We start from the raw sequence: 18441 nt of genomic DNA, 5'->3' as shown, positions 1-18441 counted from the left end.
AAGAGTCACCCAAGCAGAGAAACCTTGTTGGTAAACCTACAAAATCACAAATTACACTGTCTCTTGGATTCTTAACAGTTGAGTGAAACACCTTTTGTATAAAAATGCAAGACATTTACTCTTGTGGAACAAGAAACATTCCTATTATATTTTCCTCCAATTTAAAACTGAAATATTTTAAACATTCTGAGTTTAACACATTATAGACATTACAAGGTCCAGTGAGGACACTTCCAAATTACTCCAGTTGCCACTGAAATAATTTGACTTTAATTTTCCCATGCAAATAGTTATTTAATATGGAAGTACCAACTGGAACGCTCAGTCAGCATTCCTAGTAGGTTTCATTAACATGAAATATTGGATTCTGTAGCCAATTACAGGGCTGACTGTTTTTAATTAATATGTTAATTCTATGTTGTTTTGTAATCAACTTCCCCTTGCTCAATAGAAGCCCAAATCATTCTCAGAGTTTGCCTTCACTGAGAGAAATGGATGTTCGTATATAATTTGCTCTGAACTTTGTGTGATGAAAATTTCATAATTTCTTTAAAAAAAAGGTGCATCTGCAGTTCATTATCAGAATAGTCTCAGTTGTAATAGGTGTCATGCTTTTTCACCTTCTCCCACTAGAGCCAGAGAGCCTCCTGCCTCCTTCCTTTCCCTTCCAACAGCAAGCAGTTCGCTTTTAAATGACAACATCTGCCTGCCAAAGGAAACATCATCAAAGATGACTATCCATTACTTCAGATTTGGTGCAGGATTGTCCTTATGTTGTTGTAGGGGAAAAGATAAACAGGTTGAGACAGGTAAAGGTGGCCATGACAAACCCTATGGGCTGTGAAAATTCCCTGGGGAACCCCAAAGCCATCCTGCTCCCAAGGCTGCAGTTACTCCAGCCTGCAGTAACCGTTCAGATTCGGGCTAATTCTCTTTTTCATCAGAAAAAGGCTGAGCTCATTTTCTTCTGCAATGGTCCAGAGCAGCCTACTGTGTTCTGATTTGGGTGGTCTATAATAACATCTTTGCCCAAAAGTGCTGGCACTCCAGAACACCCTTGTAAAGAAAAATCCATGTGGTTAGAGATACCATTTGTGATTTCCATAAAATGAGACACAATGAGTAATACTGTGATTAATGCAAATTGATAAGCACAGGCATAATATTCAGACAGCTCTTGACAGTCTTGCAGCTCTACTGATCTTGCTCCTTTCAGTTCACTTCCTTGTCGGAAACACATTTTCCGATATAGGCACACAGAGAGTAACTAATCCCCTCTGGAAACATTCAGAGTCAAATGTAGCTTCCCAGAAGCACATCATTCTATTTTTGCCTAGAAATACAACCATCTTTACTTGCTGGAAAATTATAGTGCCACACTGAGGCTATGATAGAGTGCAGGAGTCAGCTACCTGTGTATGTTTGCATCCTAGACCGTAACACTCCAGACCAATAAATAGTGACATGTCCAGACTCACAAAAAGTAGGCTAAAAAGTGCACATGCACAAAAAAAAAATCTTTCCATTTGATAGCATTTAGCATTAAACTACACTGAAAAGCAAGAAAAGCAAGAGAAAAAAAAAAGCAAGAAAAGCATTAAACTACTCTGAAAGCAAGTTTTGGGGGAGCAATTTCAGGTCTAAAATAGAGAAAAGGTGATAAACAGGAGGTAAAATTAGCATGGAAGAGTTGCTACAGTTGCACGAAACATTAGACAAACTGAAAATTCACATCCGTTGCCAACCTCTCAATGATTGTAATAATATACATTTGCTGGCCTACTGTCTGGCTTCCAGAGAATAGTCATATGCCTGTCAGCTTCAGGAGGACACGTAATTAGCCTACTCTCCTGTTTACAGGTAGTTAGTCACTTCAGGGTTTCATGCCAAAAAGACAACTTTGACAGTATATGAGCTTCTCAAAGCTCATTAATAAGAAGTCTGCTGAGACTGTCTTTGGATGGCAGTGAAAGAAGCAAAACCTATTGAGAGCTCCACATCCCTGATTCCACTTCATATTGCCCCACCATGCTGCTCCATGAACAAGGCCTCATGGCTACCTTCACTAGGAAATCGTTCTTCTGGAGGAGTCGTTTCTGCAGAGCCTGGCAACCTGGGAACCTCCTCCCATCACCACATGTTGGAAGTCTGACTGGCACCTCACTATTGCACTTCCCCTGCCCCAAAACTAAGTAGTTCCCTGAGCAGAGCTACCACCATGGAGTAACAACAGGTTATATGAAGAGTTTTCTATGAGGAGTTTGCTCCCTGTCTTTTGGCATTCTGCAAATAGCTTTAGAGTTATCGCCCAGCTTTATCAGTATCTTTTAGGCATAACTAATTACCTGCTTTCACGCATCACTTTTTCTTTCCCCAGTGGCATACTAGAAGCAGTACAATGTGTTATGTAGAAGAACTCACAACAAACATAATCATTCAGCATATGCTAATCATTTATTTTAATTTAGATACTGATGATTTGGTTCAAATACAATTTGGAGACAATCTATTAAATTAAGGTTAAAGCTATAAGCTTAAAAAAAAAAAAAAGCTTCATGACCTTCATTGACCCGCCTGGTTCCAAAACACTCTCTTCCATATAGACCCTTAATAGCCAATGTGGGCTGAGTTTATTAGCCACTCTATCAATGAAAATACTGCTTGTAGTTTGCTCTTCTACCCAGATGCCTATTTCCATTAAAATTAGAGGAATGCAAAATTTTGTTGGGACAACCAACTAACCAAAGAAATACGCAAAACTAGGAGAGGGGATAGAAAGAACAAATATAAACACGTAAGCCTCATTTTCCTTGGGAATTACAATTATCCAAAATCTCATCATTGGATGTTGAACCGTTGATAAGTAAATCTAATTTGCTTTATGAACATCTACTGTAATTTAATGTTATCACTGATTAAGTGTTTGAAGAGTCATTGTAGATTTGGTATGCGTCCCCTCTTCATACTCTCTCAGTCATCTCTTTACATGTATAAGTGGGTTGCTCGAGGTGTGGTATTGGCAGAATTTCTGACTCTTACCACAGAAAAAATTATTTCCTAGTTCATAAAATAAAACTCCTAAAGACCATTTATTCTTGTCTGAGCAAAAGAAAAAACCCTGTTATGAAAGTTAAAAACATCCCCTGCAAGTTCCAAATGAATATTTTTCATCTTGGTAGCATATTTAAATGGTAAAAACCTAACTGGGAGACATTTATTAGGCCTTCCTAGATAGCATGAAGTATCCACACTTTCCAGACAATTTAAATTTTTAATTTAAAAGAAAAATAAACCCACAAAACCACTAGGGTCTGATTTCTTTCTCTGTTTACCCATTTAAATATACTGAAAAATGCATTTGCCTGACAGCTACCTACAGTACTGAATGAATATTCTTCCTTGGGAATAGAAGCTTTCTGACCTGAAGCTATGCTTGAACTCTAACATTTTGGCAGTGTTGCCTATCAAGCAGGATTATGTCTAAACTCAGAGAACAGCAGTTGCAGCATTAGGATTAAATGCAAGAACCTTCTCTGTGATAGAGACTTTCTAAGTAAATTTTTATCTACGCTATCTACCTGTCTTTCAGATCCAGTGTTATTTTATTAGATACAAAATAGATACTTAAAATTGAGAGATAATATTTATATCTTAGATAGATATATAGCTCTGGATCTAACAGGTAGGTAGACAGAGTAAATACAAATTTTATCCAGAGAGTACTTTACATTTATAGTTTATATTCTTTGCTCTGAGCACCAGATGTTTGAATATTTTTATCATAGCATTCAGTCTGTCTATTTAAGCTACTGACAACTGAATCTTTAACTTCACCTGCAAATATTACTGCCTATAGCAAATATTCCTTAATCTTAACAATTAATGATTCTCCTCTTAACGATTAATGACTCTCCATGCGCTATATCACCTAACATTGTTTTCCATTATATCTAAACCCCAGGAATGCCCATATTCATTTTATATGCTGTAAAATTTGACATAGGGTTTGATTTGCAAAGAATGTTTCATTTGCAAATTATTCGCATTTTCCATTTCAGACATGGCATCCACTACCTTTTAAAGATACACGGGAACATAACTCTCAGCCGATAATTCCGTTCATTTATACAAAAAACTATCAGCTAAAATCTCTGAATGGAACTTACTATTGGAAAACTCAAGTCCAAACAAGAAATACTTCCACTAGAATCACACTCGCTGTAAACACGAAAGATAGCTAAATCAGCTCATTAGAACTCTCCCCTGCAGCTAAAGTAATATAAATTGTGCTTTGTTGCTAGAAAAAGGTGTTTGGTTTTTGTGGGTTTTGGTTTTTGTTTTTGTTTTCAGCTTGGGCAAGCAATGAACATGTGCTATCCTGAGAAAAGCATGCAGTAGGACTAAAGCACTTTCGTTTTGCAGTGAGGTAAACTCAAGGCCAGCCCTTTTCCTTCCTGGTGTTCATTCCAGCATGTACACCTTAAGATAGAAGAAAAGAAACGCATTTTCACCTTGTTTTTGCTTAAGCTAGCTCATGTATTAATTATGGAGAGGTAAAAGAGGAAAATAGGAAATTTACAAAGCTCAAGATAACCCTGCTACATCACACCAGAATCAGATTTCCTTTGCATCTCAACAAACACAGAAGGAGAGTTTGCTCGCGAGAGCTGGAACCAGAGTTCCCAATAACAAGGCGTCGGGTCACAGCAGAGTGGACCTGCAGTTCTCTTACCTTGGCTGGTGGGCTCCCCATGGCACGTAAGATGGCGACAGCAGCAGAAAACCCAATTTGGATAACAGATTTGTCAGCTGACAAACACGCTCTCAGCTTGTTGTTGCTGCTGAAACAACCTGAAGGACACATATAATTTATACAGGCACTGAGCTCCACCCTCTGCCTCCTCTGTGTGGAGAAGAGATTCTGCCTACGTCTGACGGGGAGATCTGCAATGTCAGAGGTGAGAGGAAAGCTGCAGTAATCACATCTTTGCTTGTCACTTTATTACCTCTTATGATTTGTTATTGCCCCAATACTGTCCTGAAAGGTTTATGGGTAGATTCTGCCATGTTCAGAAAGTCTCCCTTTGCCCCCATTTCTTCCATCTAGTCAGTAGCTGAATTTTCTGTATCTTTTAAATTGTTCCACAAAATATTCCATGAAAAAAAAAAAAAATGAAGGGAGAAGACAGCCAAAATTCATCTATTAAAATTTCTGTTGGGAGACCAATCCATTTCTGAAGGGCCCTTTTCAACTCTTCCTACAGCAGGGACTTGTTTTAATATATTATTGGGAATTGTTCTGCAAACTAGTAAATCAAGCCTCCTTTTTTGAAGTACCTAGTGGATGGTTACCTGGCCAGCACAGTGGTGCTGGTGAAACTGAGGTAAATATCGGCAGGGAAAGGGAAAGCTGTGTACATCTTCTGGCCTTTACCCCTTTACAAGCTTCTTATAAAAAGGACGTGCCAACTTGACATCTCCCAGCTTCTTATCCTACTCCCCCATCAGCTTACTGGTGACAGTGGTGGGTCCTGAAGCACCCTCAAGAGATGCCTCAGATACAGCTTCCTCCACCTCTCCCATTCCTCCTGTGGACTGCTGATAGACAGCCCTTGGGCTGCCTGTCAGGGCACTGCTCCAAGCAATCAGTTTGGCTGTACCATAATCCACATTTGCAATTTCATGGTGGATGTCCTGCAGATCCAAGCTGGGAAAACGCCTGGGGGACACCATAAGCTTGCAGTAAATGCATGCTCACCTGAACACAGTAATATCAGTCACAAGAAGAGATAGGACCAGACTTCACTAAACAAACAGTAGACACCAAATAATGATGGAAGGGGAGAGGGTCAAGAGTTAATTTTCATGAAATAGCAGCTATGAGTTTGGTTTGGGGCAAGATAAGAAAAAAATGAACTGTAACCTAAATAACTGTTTAAGAAAAATAGGTTTAGGAAAAATAGATTCACCTGAAATCTTTGACATTATTTACTACCTGGAATTCACATATGTAACGTCAGTCATGTTCAAACCACTTTTTAAATCATTCCACTGAATAAATAAATTAATTAATTAAAAAAAAAAAAAAAAAGATTACAAAAAGTCACCAATTTAAAATCAGTTCTAGTCAGATGCTCCTGGAGTTATGCAAGTTATAACCAACACCTCAAACTGACTTTTCAGGACTGCTGTGACTGGCAATGTAGCCACTATGCTAGACCTCAGGACTGGATGCAGGACTGATTACCCAAGCAGCAGAGTGGGAGCTTGAGTACTTGGTTAGGGTGACATCTTTGAAATACCAGAAAGAAAGATATCTGAAATAATGGTCTGTTGTGCATGTACAGCAAATCAACAGGCAGCTCCAAAGCTCTCAGGAAAATAAGCAAAACTCATCAGAAAGCAACTTGGGGTTCAGATCAATTAACCATGCAAGTCTTGTGCCCCTGCAGTAACACTTTAGATAGCTTCACCTGGGCATGTGTACTGCAGCAGTCATGACTGCAGTGCGAACAAAATTCTCTATACTTCCTCAGACACAAGAATCTGTAGCATCCCCTTTCCAAAGATTATAAAAAAAGTGAAGGAAAAGAGAGAAAGATCTATTATCCAGAAAGGAGTTTTGGTTTTCCTCCTCCATAGTGCTGCTCCAGCTTTGATCACAGTTTCTGCTGCTGTAATTGAATTGAGAGACCAAAATAGTAGGCTGACAAATTTACCTCCTAGAGAGAAGGCAAATGGAAAAACAGCCAGAGAAAAGTGAACTCTGCTCAAAAAGGGGTATGTCTGCCTGGAAACGGAGCAACACATTAAAAACAGAACAGCTGCAGCAGGGAGACCCAGGCCTTAATGGAACAGGAAAGAAGAAAAAAAAAATCTCCTAAATGTCTTCAAATCAAGGTGCAAAAGTTATTTTGGAGAGCTATGGAACTAATTTTTCCAATAGCCCCTCCAAGAAGTTAATGTTTCCAGTAAATCAGCAAGGCCAAAATGCATAAAACATTTTGTGTTGCTTGTCAACAAGCACACTGACAAGTACCACGTCCATTTCCTCCTGGACATGGGGGAGATGGGCTATGTGATGTCAGGCCTTACTACAGACACAAAAAATGTACAGGATGGGGAAAGCAAGACAAAGAAAGTCAACTGCATAAAGAAGGAAGAACAAATCTAAAAGGTTATATCCAGAGCAAAGTGGGCACAGCACAAATAGTAGGCAGCAGAAGTGAAAACGCTTCATATACAACCTGTTGGCACTCGGATCACGCATACAAGAGACCATATGAAACAGAATCAGAATGGAAGGAATGCAGACCTATGCTGTTCCCAGTATGCAAGAAATAAAAGCTAATAAATATAATGTTCAGCTTCCTGCAACTTTTCCAGTGGGCTGCTCACTGAGCCCCTTGTAAGAAGCTACTCACAGTCACAGCTAGACTGTCAGAAACCAAGCTGTAGAATGATAGCAACTCAAAATGGCTCTGATTTGGATTATCCTACTGCTGGTGTAAACTTAAAAGATAATTGGGACAGAGCTTACACAAGGTACTGAAGCTTCACTGAATGTTTTTCATTATTTATCCTAGCAATGGCAACAGCAGAGCAAAATTTCTCATGAGAACATCTCAGCTTTGGTGTACAAAAAATACCTTCAGCAGAGCACCGCCTCCATAGTCCTTCAGTGTTGATCATAACTGCATCTCAAGCAAGGATGGCAATTACTGAGACTCTCTCCTACAAAAAAATATCTCTTATGATTATGCTTGAGAACATTTCTTTATTCATCTCATTAAAGCTGTTAAGTAGAGATAAGTGGTGGATCTTCCTCGGGCTAGCTGCTGTCACACCACCAAGGAGACGGAGGTGGAAGAACATAGCTTTGTGGAGACTTCTTGTTGTACCAGACAGTGGCAGTGTGAGATGACAGCCACTTTCTCCTTGCCTCATAAATCAGCTCCTGCCTTGTTCAGCTCAGTGGCTGGGTTAGGAAAATTATAATACTCTGAAGAAATAATTGTTTATAGTCAAAGTAACAAAATAAATTCAAAATGTTTTCAGAAATTGGGGAAAAATACTTTTTTTTTTTCTCAAGCTCATCCCCAAACTATTTCTTTCATATAGTGGTTAATTAACCACTATAAGAAATAATTTGCACAAAAAGTCCTCTTATTAAAATATATCTCTGTTTTTCAACTCAACATTGCCATGTAAAACTAGAAGCTAAAGCAAAGCTTCAGAAATGCCAGACTTTGAGATAATTCAAGACTGGAAAGTTTAATTTTGAAATACAAGCTAAGTTTCACTGTTCCTTCCTCCCACAATTCTGTTTGAGCAAAACAACACACCTCATCAGAATTTATTTCAGATCTTTGAATGCTTTCCAACCATCCATTTTCATCACACCTAATGCTAATTAGAACAAAATACCAGGTTGTCTTTCTGAACAGCAGTCAGGTGATAGCAGCATTAATAAATGAACAGTCTTTCTGGCCATCAAGATCTAAACCTGTTTCAGAAAAGTAAAAGGTGCTATATCCTCTTACCCATCTCCTGAACCACTGCAATTTTAAATAAAGATATCATACAGTAAAACCAGTATCTCTGGCTCTTTATCTTGACCATGGTAAGAGAACTAATAATTTCCTTAGATATTTTGCAGGTGTGGGTGTACATATGGTGAGATGGTGATCTTTGTAGCTTCAAGATGGGAGGAAATTGATTATTATTTATCTGGGGTATCTGAGGACAGGAATGCTATCTTTCCAAGATACGTCAATATAAAACCACACGTTGAAATCCACTGTGTTTAAGTTTAGAAATTGTTCTTTTGTTTTAAACCAAGTTATTACAGAGCATCTAATTGAAATAATTGAGTAAGATATTTCAATGTAATTCCACTCAAGCCAGTTTCTGAGACCTTTATCTTCAGATCTCATTCAAATAGTCTGACACTGATGTCAGTATGAAATTGCTTGAGTAAAGACCGCAGAAGAGTTAGGTAAGCATTACACTTCACCACTTAGCTGACAGGAAGAACTGACTTATGTTTATGGTATTTAGTTTCAAATCATCAAGAGAAGGGTTTCTTTTCTAGTTGCTACCAGCCCCTTCTATTTTTTGAATAGTCACTTTTTCAGAATCAGGGCAATAACACTTATTTTCTCCTACTGACTTTCAACCTATATGACTGCAAGTTCTTTGGGACAAGACAAGACACTAAGGAAATGTTTGCTACTTAATGTTATTATACTGGCCAAGAGTAATTAAAAACCAAAGATTACTGTGATCTTATGACACACATAGCACTACTTCCTTTCTAACCCTGCTGCTGTGTCAAATCCTTATTAAGTCCTGTACGTGAATTTTTTCAAGGTTCTACCTTTACCCAAGTGCCGCCCATAGACGTTGGCTCAGAAAGGGCTAGAAGATATACAAGGACTAATTTAAAATAACATGCAAGTCATCAAAGGTTCAGCTCAATCCTGGCACTAATTACCCTCCAATAGCCCTCCAAAATTAACAAGACTAACGACAAAAGCAGGTATCCTCAGTCTGTCATTCTGTAGGTTAGTACAGGTAATGGCTAGACCTTTTAAATACAGCTGGCAGCAGCCAAACTATGTCCTAGGTTAACTAGTCCAGATGACTTTAGTGACATGCAAATGTAGGAAAAACACCCTAATCTGAGTTTAGAGACAGGGCAAAGAAACAGTAACAGCCAATTCAGGGTGATCTGAATAGATTAAAGTGTATCACCACTAACTTTGGAAACAACTGCAAAGCCCTTTGTAGCAAGCACACTGTTCACAAAGAAGTCGGTACTGGCACAGAATCCTTGGTAAACATTGGAAAATGTTCAAGTCATAGAAATATCGGAGAGTGAGGTTTTGTTTTGCAATAAAACTTGCTTAAGAGCTAGTTAGCACCAAAAGAGCAGGTCTGTCTCCCATCCCAGTCTGGAGCTTACAGAGTTCTACCCCTGTCCCAGTGTAAGCTCTGGTACCCTTCTGGCCAAATGCTAAGGTCATTTAAGGAGATGAAGCAATAGAAAATTACGTCTTTTTTTTTTTTTCCTGAGAAGTTACTGCCCTTTCTTAGTGGCATGCAGGCATTACCTCAGCTTAACTGGAACATAAAAACTCACCTTAAGTTCAGTAGTGGGAATCTGATCATGGGCAAATAACATAGTCCACGAGATCTGCCTAAAGCATCAAAATTCACAGGAAAATTAGTATCAGAGGTGGAAAAGACATTAGACGATTCAGTGCATGCCCCTGCAAGTAGATCATTACAATTTATTGCCCCCAGTCTCAGAAAGTCATGGGCCTTTCACTACTGCTTTGGGTGGTTCTTCCGAGGTTACTGCAAGGTTGTTAAAACTGCAAAGTGAATTTTCCCCTTCCTTTACTTATGTTCATCATTGTATCTTATTTATTTATTTATTTATTACTAAATTTCTATACATCAACCACACTGTGGGAGCAATTTAAAACAGAATAACCAGAGTTTGACTGAAAATACTAGAGCCATTAGAGTTTATGAGCCTTGCAAGCTTATTCACAGCAATAAAGATCCCTTTGACTCACTTCTGGTGGACTGCAACTTCTAAGAGCAGAAGGCTACTTACTTCATGGGGACTTATGGACTTTACAGAGTCATGGGGATTTAATACAGGAGCTCCTTCTGCATTGATCCTTATCCCTAGAGAAAATATTTCAAAGACAAAAATTAGATGTGTGGCTGTTCCTCCAGTCCACTTGTGCCATTCTTGTCACAAAAAGAAGTCAGAAAGTTTTCCTAATATTGCAACTGGGGATTCACTTTGCTGAGATTATTACCCTCAGCTTTATGAAAGCTGCTTTCTGTCACCTGCTCCCCTTAGCCCAGCACAGAAGGCAGATCACTGTGTAGATAGAGTCTGGCACTTGAAACATGATGAGCTTCTCAGTTCATGTTAGGAAAGCTACTCTACCCCGTGCCAAGGCAGAGTCATTCATGGAGCCCGATACTATCTCTGAATGTCTTTATGCATGCATATTACGTCTGCTTTAATTTTTCTGTTTCAGCAGCACATAAAACTTAACACTTGATTGCAACTTTAAATACTGTCATTCTAGTGGAAAACTAATTTTCACAGGCCCAGCTCTTTTTTAATTTCTTAATTCGTGTAATACTGTGGGACTTCTGAAGCTCCTGAGAGTTTTGTACATTGCTTTTTGAAAGCTGAGAACCCAGAATACTTCTGAGCTCCTACCAAAATCAATAGAAATTTATAGCCTCAGAGAATTAGGGTGTTTTTAACATTAGGCCTCCAACATTCATGGCTTATGTGGCAGGTGAGACATGATACGGCCAACATGCCAGAAAACTTTTGTGTAGATCATGACTTACTGAGACTGTTCAGAGCAGAAAATTAACGTAAGCTACCTAAACTGCCTCCTTTCCCAAATGATCCAGAACTATGTGCCAAAGGTCCAAAATTAGGTCTCCTTGCCTTAGCCAGGGAGGGCTCACATTGGAAGAGATAAACTGACTCAAAGATTCTAGCTTCCAGGGGCAGAGATATGATAGAAGGCTAGATTTCAGATGGTGACCTCTCCCATAAATACCTCCAGGAATCAAGCCTCACCCACAGCCTATCAATGCAACGGAGCACAAACCAGTAATGGTGCTGCCTTTGCAACAAGAGCAGCTTGTATCCTACAATCTCTCCCAATGCAATAGATATGTTGCAAAGCAGCAGAGACCCTCACCTTGTATGATTCAAACCCACTAATTGCTGGTCTTCCTTTCTGTGTACTCACACACATACTGACTGCATTTGTCAGCCAAGTACTGGCAAGCAAGTTGTGAACCGCAAAAAGCCAAAATGTCCCGTGACTTGCCTGTACCAGTGCCGGGAACTGGAATGTTCATCTCTCAGAGGAAACCATGTTGGCACACCTCCCCTCACCCTTCCCCAAAAGGTTTCATTCCCATATATAGAAATAATATATTTTGAAACATTTCTGGGCTGATGCCTCAGTTCCCATGCCAGGACTCTGCCTACATTGCTGTTTCACTGCTATGTGGGTGGCCAGGCAGTCACCTGGGTGGGCTAAGATCTTTGAAGCTACAGGATCTGGCAAGGTGGAATTGGTCAATAACTGAAGGACTTCAAATGGGCAGCTCACTCAATTGCTGACCAGCCTAGGGGATAGCTCCTGGTAACTGGGAGAAGCCAGCAGCATCATGGCATCACACAATGGTGGGCAGGCAGTGGAACAGGCCAGGTGGGTCCAGCAGATTTACGAAAGCATGACAACTTTCCAAGCAGGTTTCCATCAAGCTGGAGAACCAGCCAACCCAGCAATACAAAATCCAATCAACATTTTCAAAAGAATAAGCGTTGCATCAGAAAATGTATGATCAGCTCTATTCATCGAACATCACTTCCTCTCGCATGCTAAAACTGTGAATGGGAAGTACCTGGCTGTTGTTAACACACCTCATATTTCTTCCTCCTCCTCAGACTTGATACACAAGCGGCTGACAACATGGACAGATATGTGGAGCACAGAATGGATTGTGCAACAGCTGCGTGCTCTTGCTTACAGGAAAAAGAGGAGAGAGGAAATGAGAAATAAAAATGGTAATGCTCCCCCCACACTCCATTTGAATACTCCTCAGCTCTGTCCTAAATTCCCCACGCATCTTAGACAAGTTAGCAAGCAATTTGTACAGTGAAATGAAAGTAGCAACAACTGGTTCACCTGACACTTGGGAAATTGGAGCAACTCAGAGGACAGACAAACTAGAAATACAAAGAAAAATGATCATGATTCTGAATTACAGAATATTACAGGTCCTTCCTCTGAACAATTATCATTCAAAAACATCCTTTTTAGACACCTCCCATGTATGAATCCAAACACTGTATACTGATGTCCTGAGAAATTTAGTGTATTCCCCAGAAAGTGTCAGTACCATAGGAGACATCACTTTGTAGATGGTCCATAGAGCACCAAAACATCCAGCAAGAGTGTGGGTCAGAAATGTGTCCCACCCTCTACATTCATATTTGAAGATGCTTTTTGTACCACACAGAACATTGTCCAGACTTATGTGGCTCTGAATCAAATTAAATGAATGCTTGTATTACATTATTACAGATGCAGCTAAATGTTGTTCACTTGTCCCCAGCAAAACAACCTTCAAGTCTGTGTGGAATAACCTGGGAGTCACAAAGTTAATTAGTAGTTTTACCTGGCACCAGGGACAGTCTGTAAGAAGTTGTGACCAGGGCAGTTTAATTTTAATTCAATATACTACTCACGTACTATAAAGCGTATGCTAATAACTTAAACAGAATATATTATGGCATCCATTACAAAACCACAAAGCAAAGGTAGTGTAAAGCTATTTGATGCTTTCCTAAACGTGAACAGAATTCCACAGTTGTCTATTAACTGCCTCTTTTATACCTAACATTTTGAAAGAAGTGTACAGGTGAACCCATGCCAACCCATTTCAAGCTCTAGAGACAGGAACATGTGTTTGGTTGTGATCATTCCAGCTTCACTGCCTTCCTCCTCACACGTGTAATCATCACCATTATGTGGCCTGTCTGTGTTAGGACAGCATTTAACACAAAACATGCTGATGACAGAGCATCTCTGCATTTCTACTGCTACCTGTGTGATGCCAACCACAAGAAAAATTCTCATCTCTTACAAAATGTCTCTCAGTCCCTCACTTCTCCAGATTATCTAGGGGAGCTAGTTAAAATTCAGCCCCAAACCGACCTACAATAAAATTCTGAAACTTCAAAGTTGTCTGCATTTGGAACAAGAAGTGCTGAAAAGATTCACAGACGTCTTCCTGATCTGCAGCTACTTATAATTCATCAGTAGTTTTTGTGGTTAGACAGTATCAGCCTTTCTACTGTCCATTTAGCAGCTATCGCATGCATTTAAAGAGTTAAAAGTTTTGATCCTCTTAGATACTTGCATGTGTTTATCTCATGAATAGTCTAACTGATATTAGTAGGATAATTCACAGTTATAATTCACTTTCCACCTCAGGTGCATAAGTGTTTGATGAATTGGAGCACAACTAAACAATAGACAAAGGAGTATCACAGAAATCATTATTCCAGACTCCCCCCCCCCACGCCCCCAACAAAATCACAACACATCACATTCTATTAGTTGGCTTAATTATTGTTTAATGCCTGTCCTTTCACTTCTATTTTCTCATTTGTGTTGGTGTTTGCGTTGGTGTTCATGTAACCTCTTTAGATTGCTTTTCTTTTTTTTTTTTTTTTTTTTTTCTGAGCAACAGCTTATCTGGGAGCTTTTATTGCTTTTAGCAAATGGGGCTCACTTCTCTTTTGACTTTTCCCAGTGTCATAAATGACAATAAATTCTATTTCTGATCCTTGAAACCTGTGCTATAGCTAAACTATGTATTTTCCCTCCTACACCTTCCTTTCACATTGTGACCCCTGACTTTTCTCAGCCTCCACACCACATTTCCCTCCCACATGATCACTAAATTTAAACTAAGACTGGATGATTGTCTTTTATGTGCAGCTCAGTCAAACAAGTAGGAGCTTGGTTCAGAAATTACAGAGATAAATACATGCGTTGTATAGGTCAGACTAAATAACCAGCTATGGTTATGGCTATGGCCACAGCTTTAAAAATGCCTTTTTCTTCCTTCCACGCACCAGCCTTTCTTTCTATCTCAACATATATCAGGAGTCTGTGGTTTACTGGTATCCACAGGCAGTGATGGTGAATGTGCTTTATGAGAAAGGTTTCACACAGAGACAAGCTGTTCCCATTATTTCAAGGAGTCTCTCTCTGTAGTCTAACACTGTCAGAATCCCAATGCCCTCATATGTAGTGCAACTCCTCAACAAATAGGGAGTGACAGAACTGCCCAGGAGATACATGGCACAGGACAACGTATAAAAGCTGTCTCAGAAGAGGCCTGGGTTCCAGGGCCTGGGGTTCGTAAGGCCATGAGGGCAGGAAACACATTCCCTTCCCCTCCTTCACTCCTTTCTACCCTGAGCAAGCATTGTGAAGGGAGTTCCTGGAGACAAAACTAGATGGATTTCCTGAGCCAGTTTCCACTTCTTTATTCCAATTTCTATTGTTCAGGCACTAGCCCTTCATTTGCATCTCATCCGTGTCAGTGGGTTTCAGCCTTTCCTGTTTATTGTTGGTACACCATCAAGGCAGCAGTGCCATTAGGATAATTACAGTACTTTAGGATAGAACTCCCTCGCACACTACCAGGAGACATTTTGCACCTCGATAACGAGGTCATCAGTTTCCAAGATTCATAGAACAAAGACAAATTGTTTTGGTAACATGCCAGATTTACTCCCAAGATGGCCTGGACACCTTTTCCTGCAGTAGATCTCATCTGCTTTTCTGCATTACTGTTCATTGCTACTTTCTGCTTCAGGCTCTTCTTCCCCCAGGATGAACCATACCAGGCTTTAGTCTTTGCAGAAGCTCCCATACTCAGGGGCACCACTGGTATGGAGGCGAATGGAGAATTCCTTCGGTTAAGCTAATTAGAGAAGCAATGAGAGGGCAAAAAGAGAGGAATCACAGGCCAAAATCATATCAAAGTAAGTATTCTTAAGTGAACATTAATGAACTTAGTAACTACTAAGTTGTTGTTACATTGCAAATAAGATGAAATACAATTTATACTGTTACAAAGGTGTTCCTGGCCCCTAGTAAAAAATCAGTATTGAAACTATCACTGAGATGCACACATGATTCTCAACAGCTATGAAGACAGTAAGCTTCATACAAGGCACGGCGGCTGACTTAGGAAAAGCACTGTGAATACCTAATGTCCAAGCAATAAAAAAGCGCCCTGCACTGTACATGGGTGACAAGTCATTGCTAGAGTCAGTCATTTCTCCTCTCCATGAATTTTTAAGCTAGCCTACACAAATTGTCAGGGTGTTAGTGTAAGGCCTGCTGCTCCAGGCTCCCTCACCATTTTACAGAATAAACAGTACACACCAACACTTACTGCTACGTGAGATTCTGCAGTCTTTCAATACCCTGACCCATATAGCATCTTCTTGGCTAAAGCTCATGCTGTGTCTGTACACGAGCATTTCACTTAGTTGTTGCTATAGCTGTACATTATGAAATTTCTTAAGTATCCAATATATCAGCTTTTGGCACAGCTCTTTTGAGCAGGTGTGTTGTGCAAAGTATCTGTCAGGACCAGCATGCATTAAACAGCATTTTGCAGGTCCCAGGAGCTGCAGTTTATATTGCTCTGAGCTTTGTAAGGCCAAGTTTCCTCTGGTCAGTACAGCCAAAGAATGTTCTGCATACACAGAAGGAGAAGAGAAGAAGGACTATAACTAAAATGTAGGATGAGTTCAGCACCACTAAATTTTTAAATCTCACGCTCGCATCCATTTAAGATAAAATTTTCCATACAAGCTTGCTCCCAAATGCAGACATCTGGAGAAGAAGTACTTCTGAGCTAAAAACATTTCTGATACATTCCAGGAGGACAGAAGGAACAGACACTTTATATAAAATATTTTCCTAACATACTCCTATAGCAAAGCTTCTGTGACCTTGTCATTTTTGCTTCGACAATGTCAGGTGGCTGGGATACTTTGGTAATTTAGAATTGCTAGAGTTTGTTACTAGGGGATTTGCTGCCACATAGTGACACCATGTGGCCAGTTGCTTAGCCCAGAAACTACACGTCAACGGAAAGGATAATGTAGAATTTCCTCATTTTTCTTTTGCTTAATTCAATTTAGCTTAGGGATGCTCAGATGCAACTAGACTGAATGGTGAGAGTAAACTTGGGCAGAACAATTTTCATCTGAATAGGTACACAAAAACTGGTAGATACCAGTTACTTATAGAACTATGATTCTGCTTTCTCAAAAAAGTGCACCTGAAAGGTGTGCCTATCTGTGGTTTAATTCTGCAGTGATGCCATAAAGAATTGCAATGAATTTTGGAAATTGATTTATTCTTGCCTTGTTCTCATGGTTTATTTGCATTCCAAGGGACTACAGATGCCTCCATTTATTCTTACACACATTTCTGAGGAGAGCATTTAAATTCACAAGTGGGAATACTGATGCTAGAAATGTTCTGAGTGGAAGTTATCACTCTGCATTACATAATGTGGTGACTGATGTGATGAATCATCTCTCCCTAGCACAGTTTGTTTTTTCCAAATCAAGCACTGCACATTCAAAATGTACAGCTCATGAAGAAGGGTAAGTAAAAGCAGCTTCACTTGAAAGAGAGAGATAGAGGCATGGAAATGATCAGGTGAAAACGCAATACAGATCACTTATAAACAAGAAGAATAATACATAAATAAACTCTTAATGGAGAACATATGTTCACTCAGGCCTACAAAAAATATATAACGTTCAGTAAGAAATGTGTATTTGGGGCAGGGTTCGGAATGTGTTGCTCTCAAGAGCAGGAAGGAAGGGAAAACCTAACAAACATAACTCTTGGTTGCATAGGCTTTGCAAAGTTAATGTTCCATAACTGCTGCTTTTTTTTTTTTTTGTATTGATTAGTTAAATAACACGCTGGTGTAATTTTTTGTTCAGTGTTAAACTCCAGGTGGACAGTTTATTTCAACACTATCAAAGTGCAGCTGAATTTAAATGAAATAGGTTAGTTTGGAAAGCAGTATAGTAAGATTTTGACCTGCATAGATAATAATTTACAGCTTGGGAAGAACAAGCTAGACACAGGACTTCCAGCTTGTTCAAAATAGGAAGCTGAGCTGAGGAAGTTTTACTGACCTGACCTCTCAACTTCCATCACCGTGACTAGTGAGATTATGCTGCCCTCTTGTGACCTGCAAGTTTTTCTTCCCTACAGTGACAGCAACATTCCCCCTAGACTGGGACAGTGTACATGTTTCCCTCGTATAAACGTGCAACAACATGCTTTAAGCAGCTGAGCTCTCTTTTGTAGGTGGACCCATGTTTTCCTTCCTTAGCTGACTTACTCATGATCTGCACCCTTCAGTGACACTTCCACTACTAACAGAAATGCTGTCCACGGGCAGGACTGGGTAGAGACTGGAGGCAGCCCTGCAGAGGGGGTGAAACCCACAGTTTAAAGGAGTAGGGTTTTGTAATAAAGGCTACAGAATTTTCCTATACTGCCAAGAGAATCATTCACATTGGAAAGTAAAACACACACTTAGCATTTGCATATGACAATATATAGTAAAAAAAAAGACATACTGTTTACATCTGGGAAGAAGAATGATCATAACTGATTACAGTTTTGCACATTGATGATAAAGTTTTTCTCTCTGGCTTCCCAAGTGTAAAGCTTGTATGTTTATGATAATTTTTTTTTTGCTTAAAAAATTGTGTTACAATTGGCTTTGTTCTGAATCTAAAGGAGGTTGTTC

At 39.6% G+C, this 18441-nt stretch overlaps 1 protein-coding gene across 1 annotated transcript in view; it reads right to left on the bottom strand.

Annotated features, from left to right (window-relative positions):
- LOC116489921 (cytosolic phospholipase A2 beta-like) overlaps positions 1-4753 on the bottom strand; it is a 28416-nt gene extending 23663 nt beyond the window's left edge. Inside the window, exon 1 of the mRNA XM_032188672.1 lies at positions 4733-4753. Within this exon, the coding sequence (XP_032044563.1) occupies positions 4733-4753 (21 nt within the window). The remainder of the gene's footprint in view (positions 1-4732) is intronic.
- Between the last annotated feature and the right edge of the window lie 13688 nt (positions 4754-18441).

The sequence above is a fragment of the Aythya fuligula genome, chromosome 5, assembly GCF_009819795.1.
Source record: "Aythya fuligula isolate bAytFul2 chromosome 5, bAytFul2.pri, whole genome shotgun sequence".
Classification (NCBI taxonomy): Eukaryota; Metazoa; Chordata; class Aves; order Anseriformes; family Anatidae; genus Aythya; species Aythya fuligula.
Note: the sequence above shows the minus strand (reverse complement) of the source record. Positions and strands in the feature narration are given on the sequence as shown.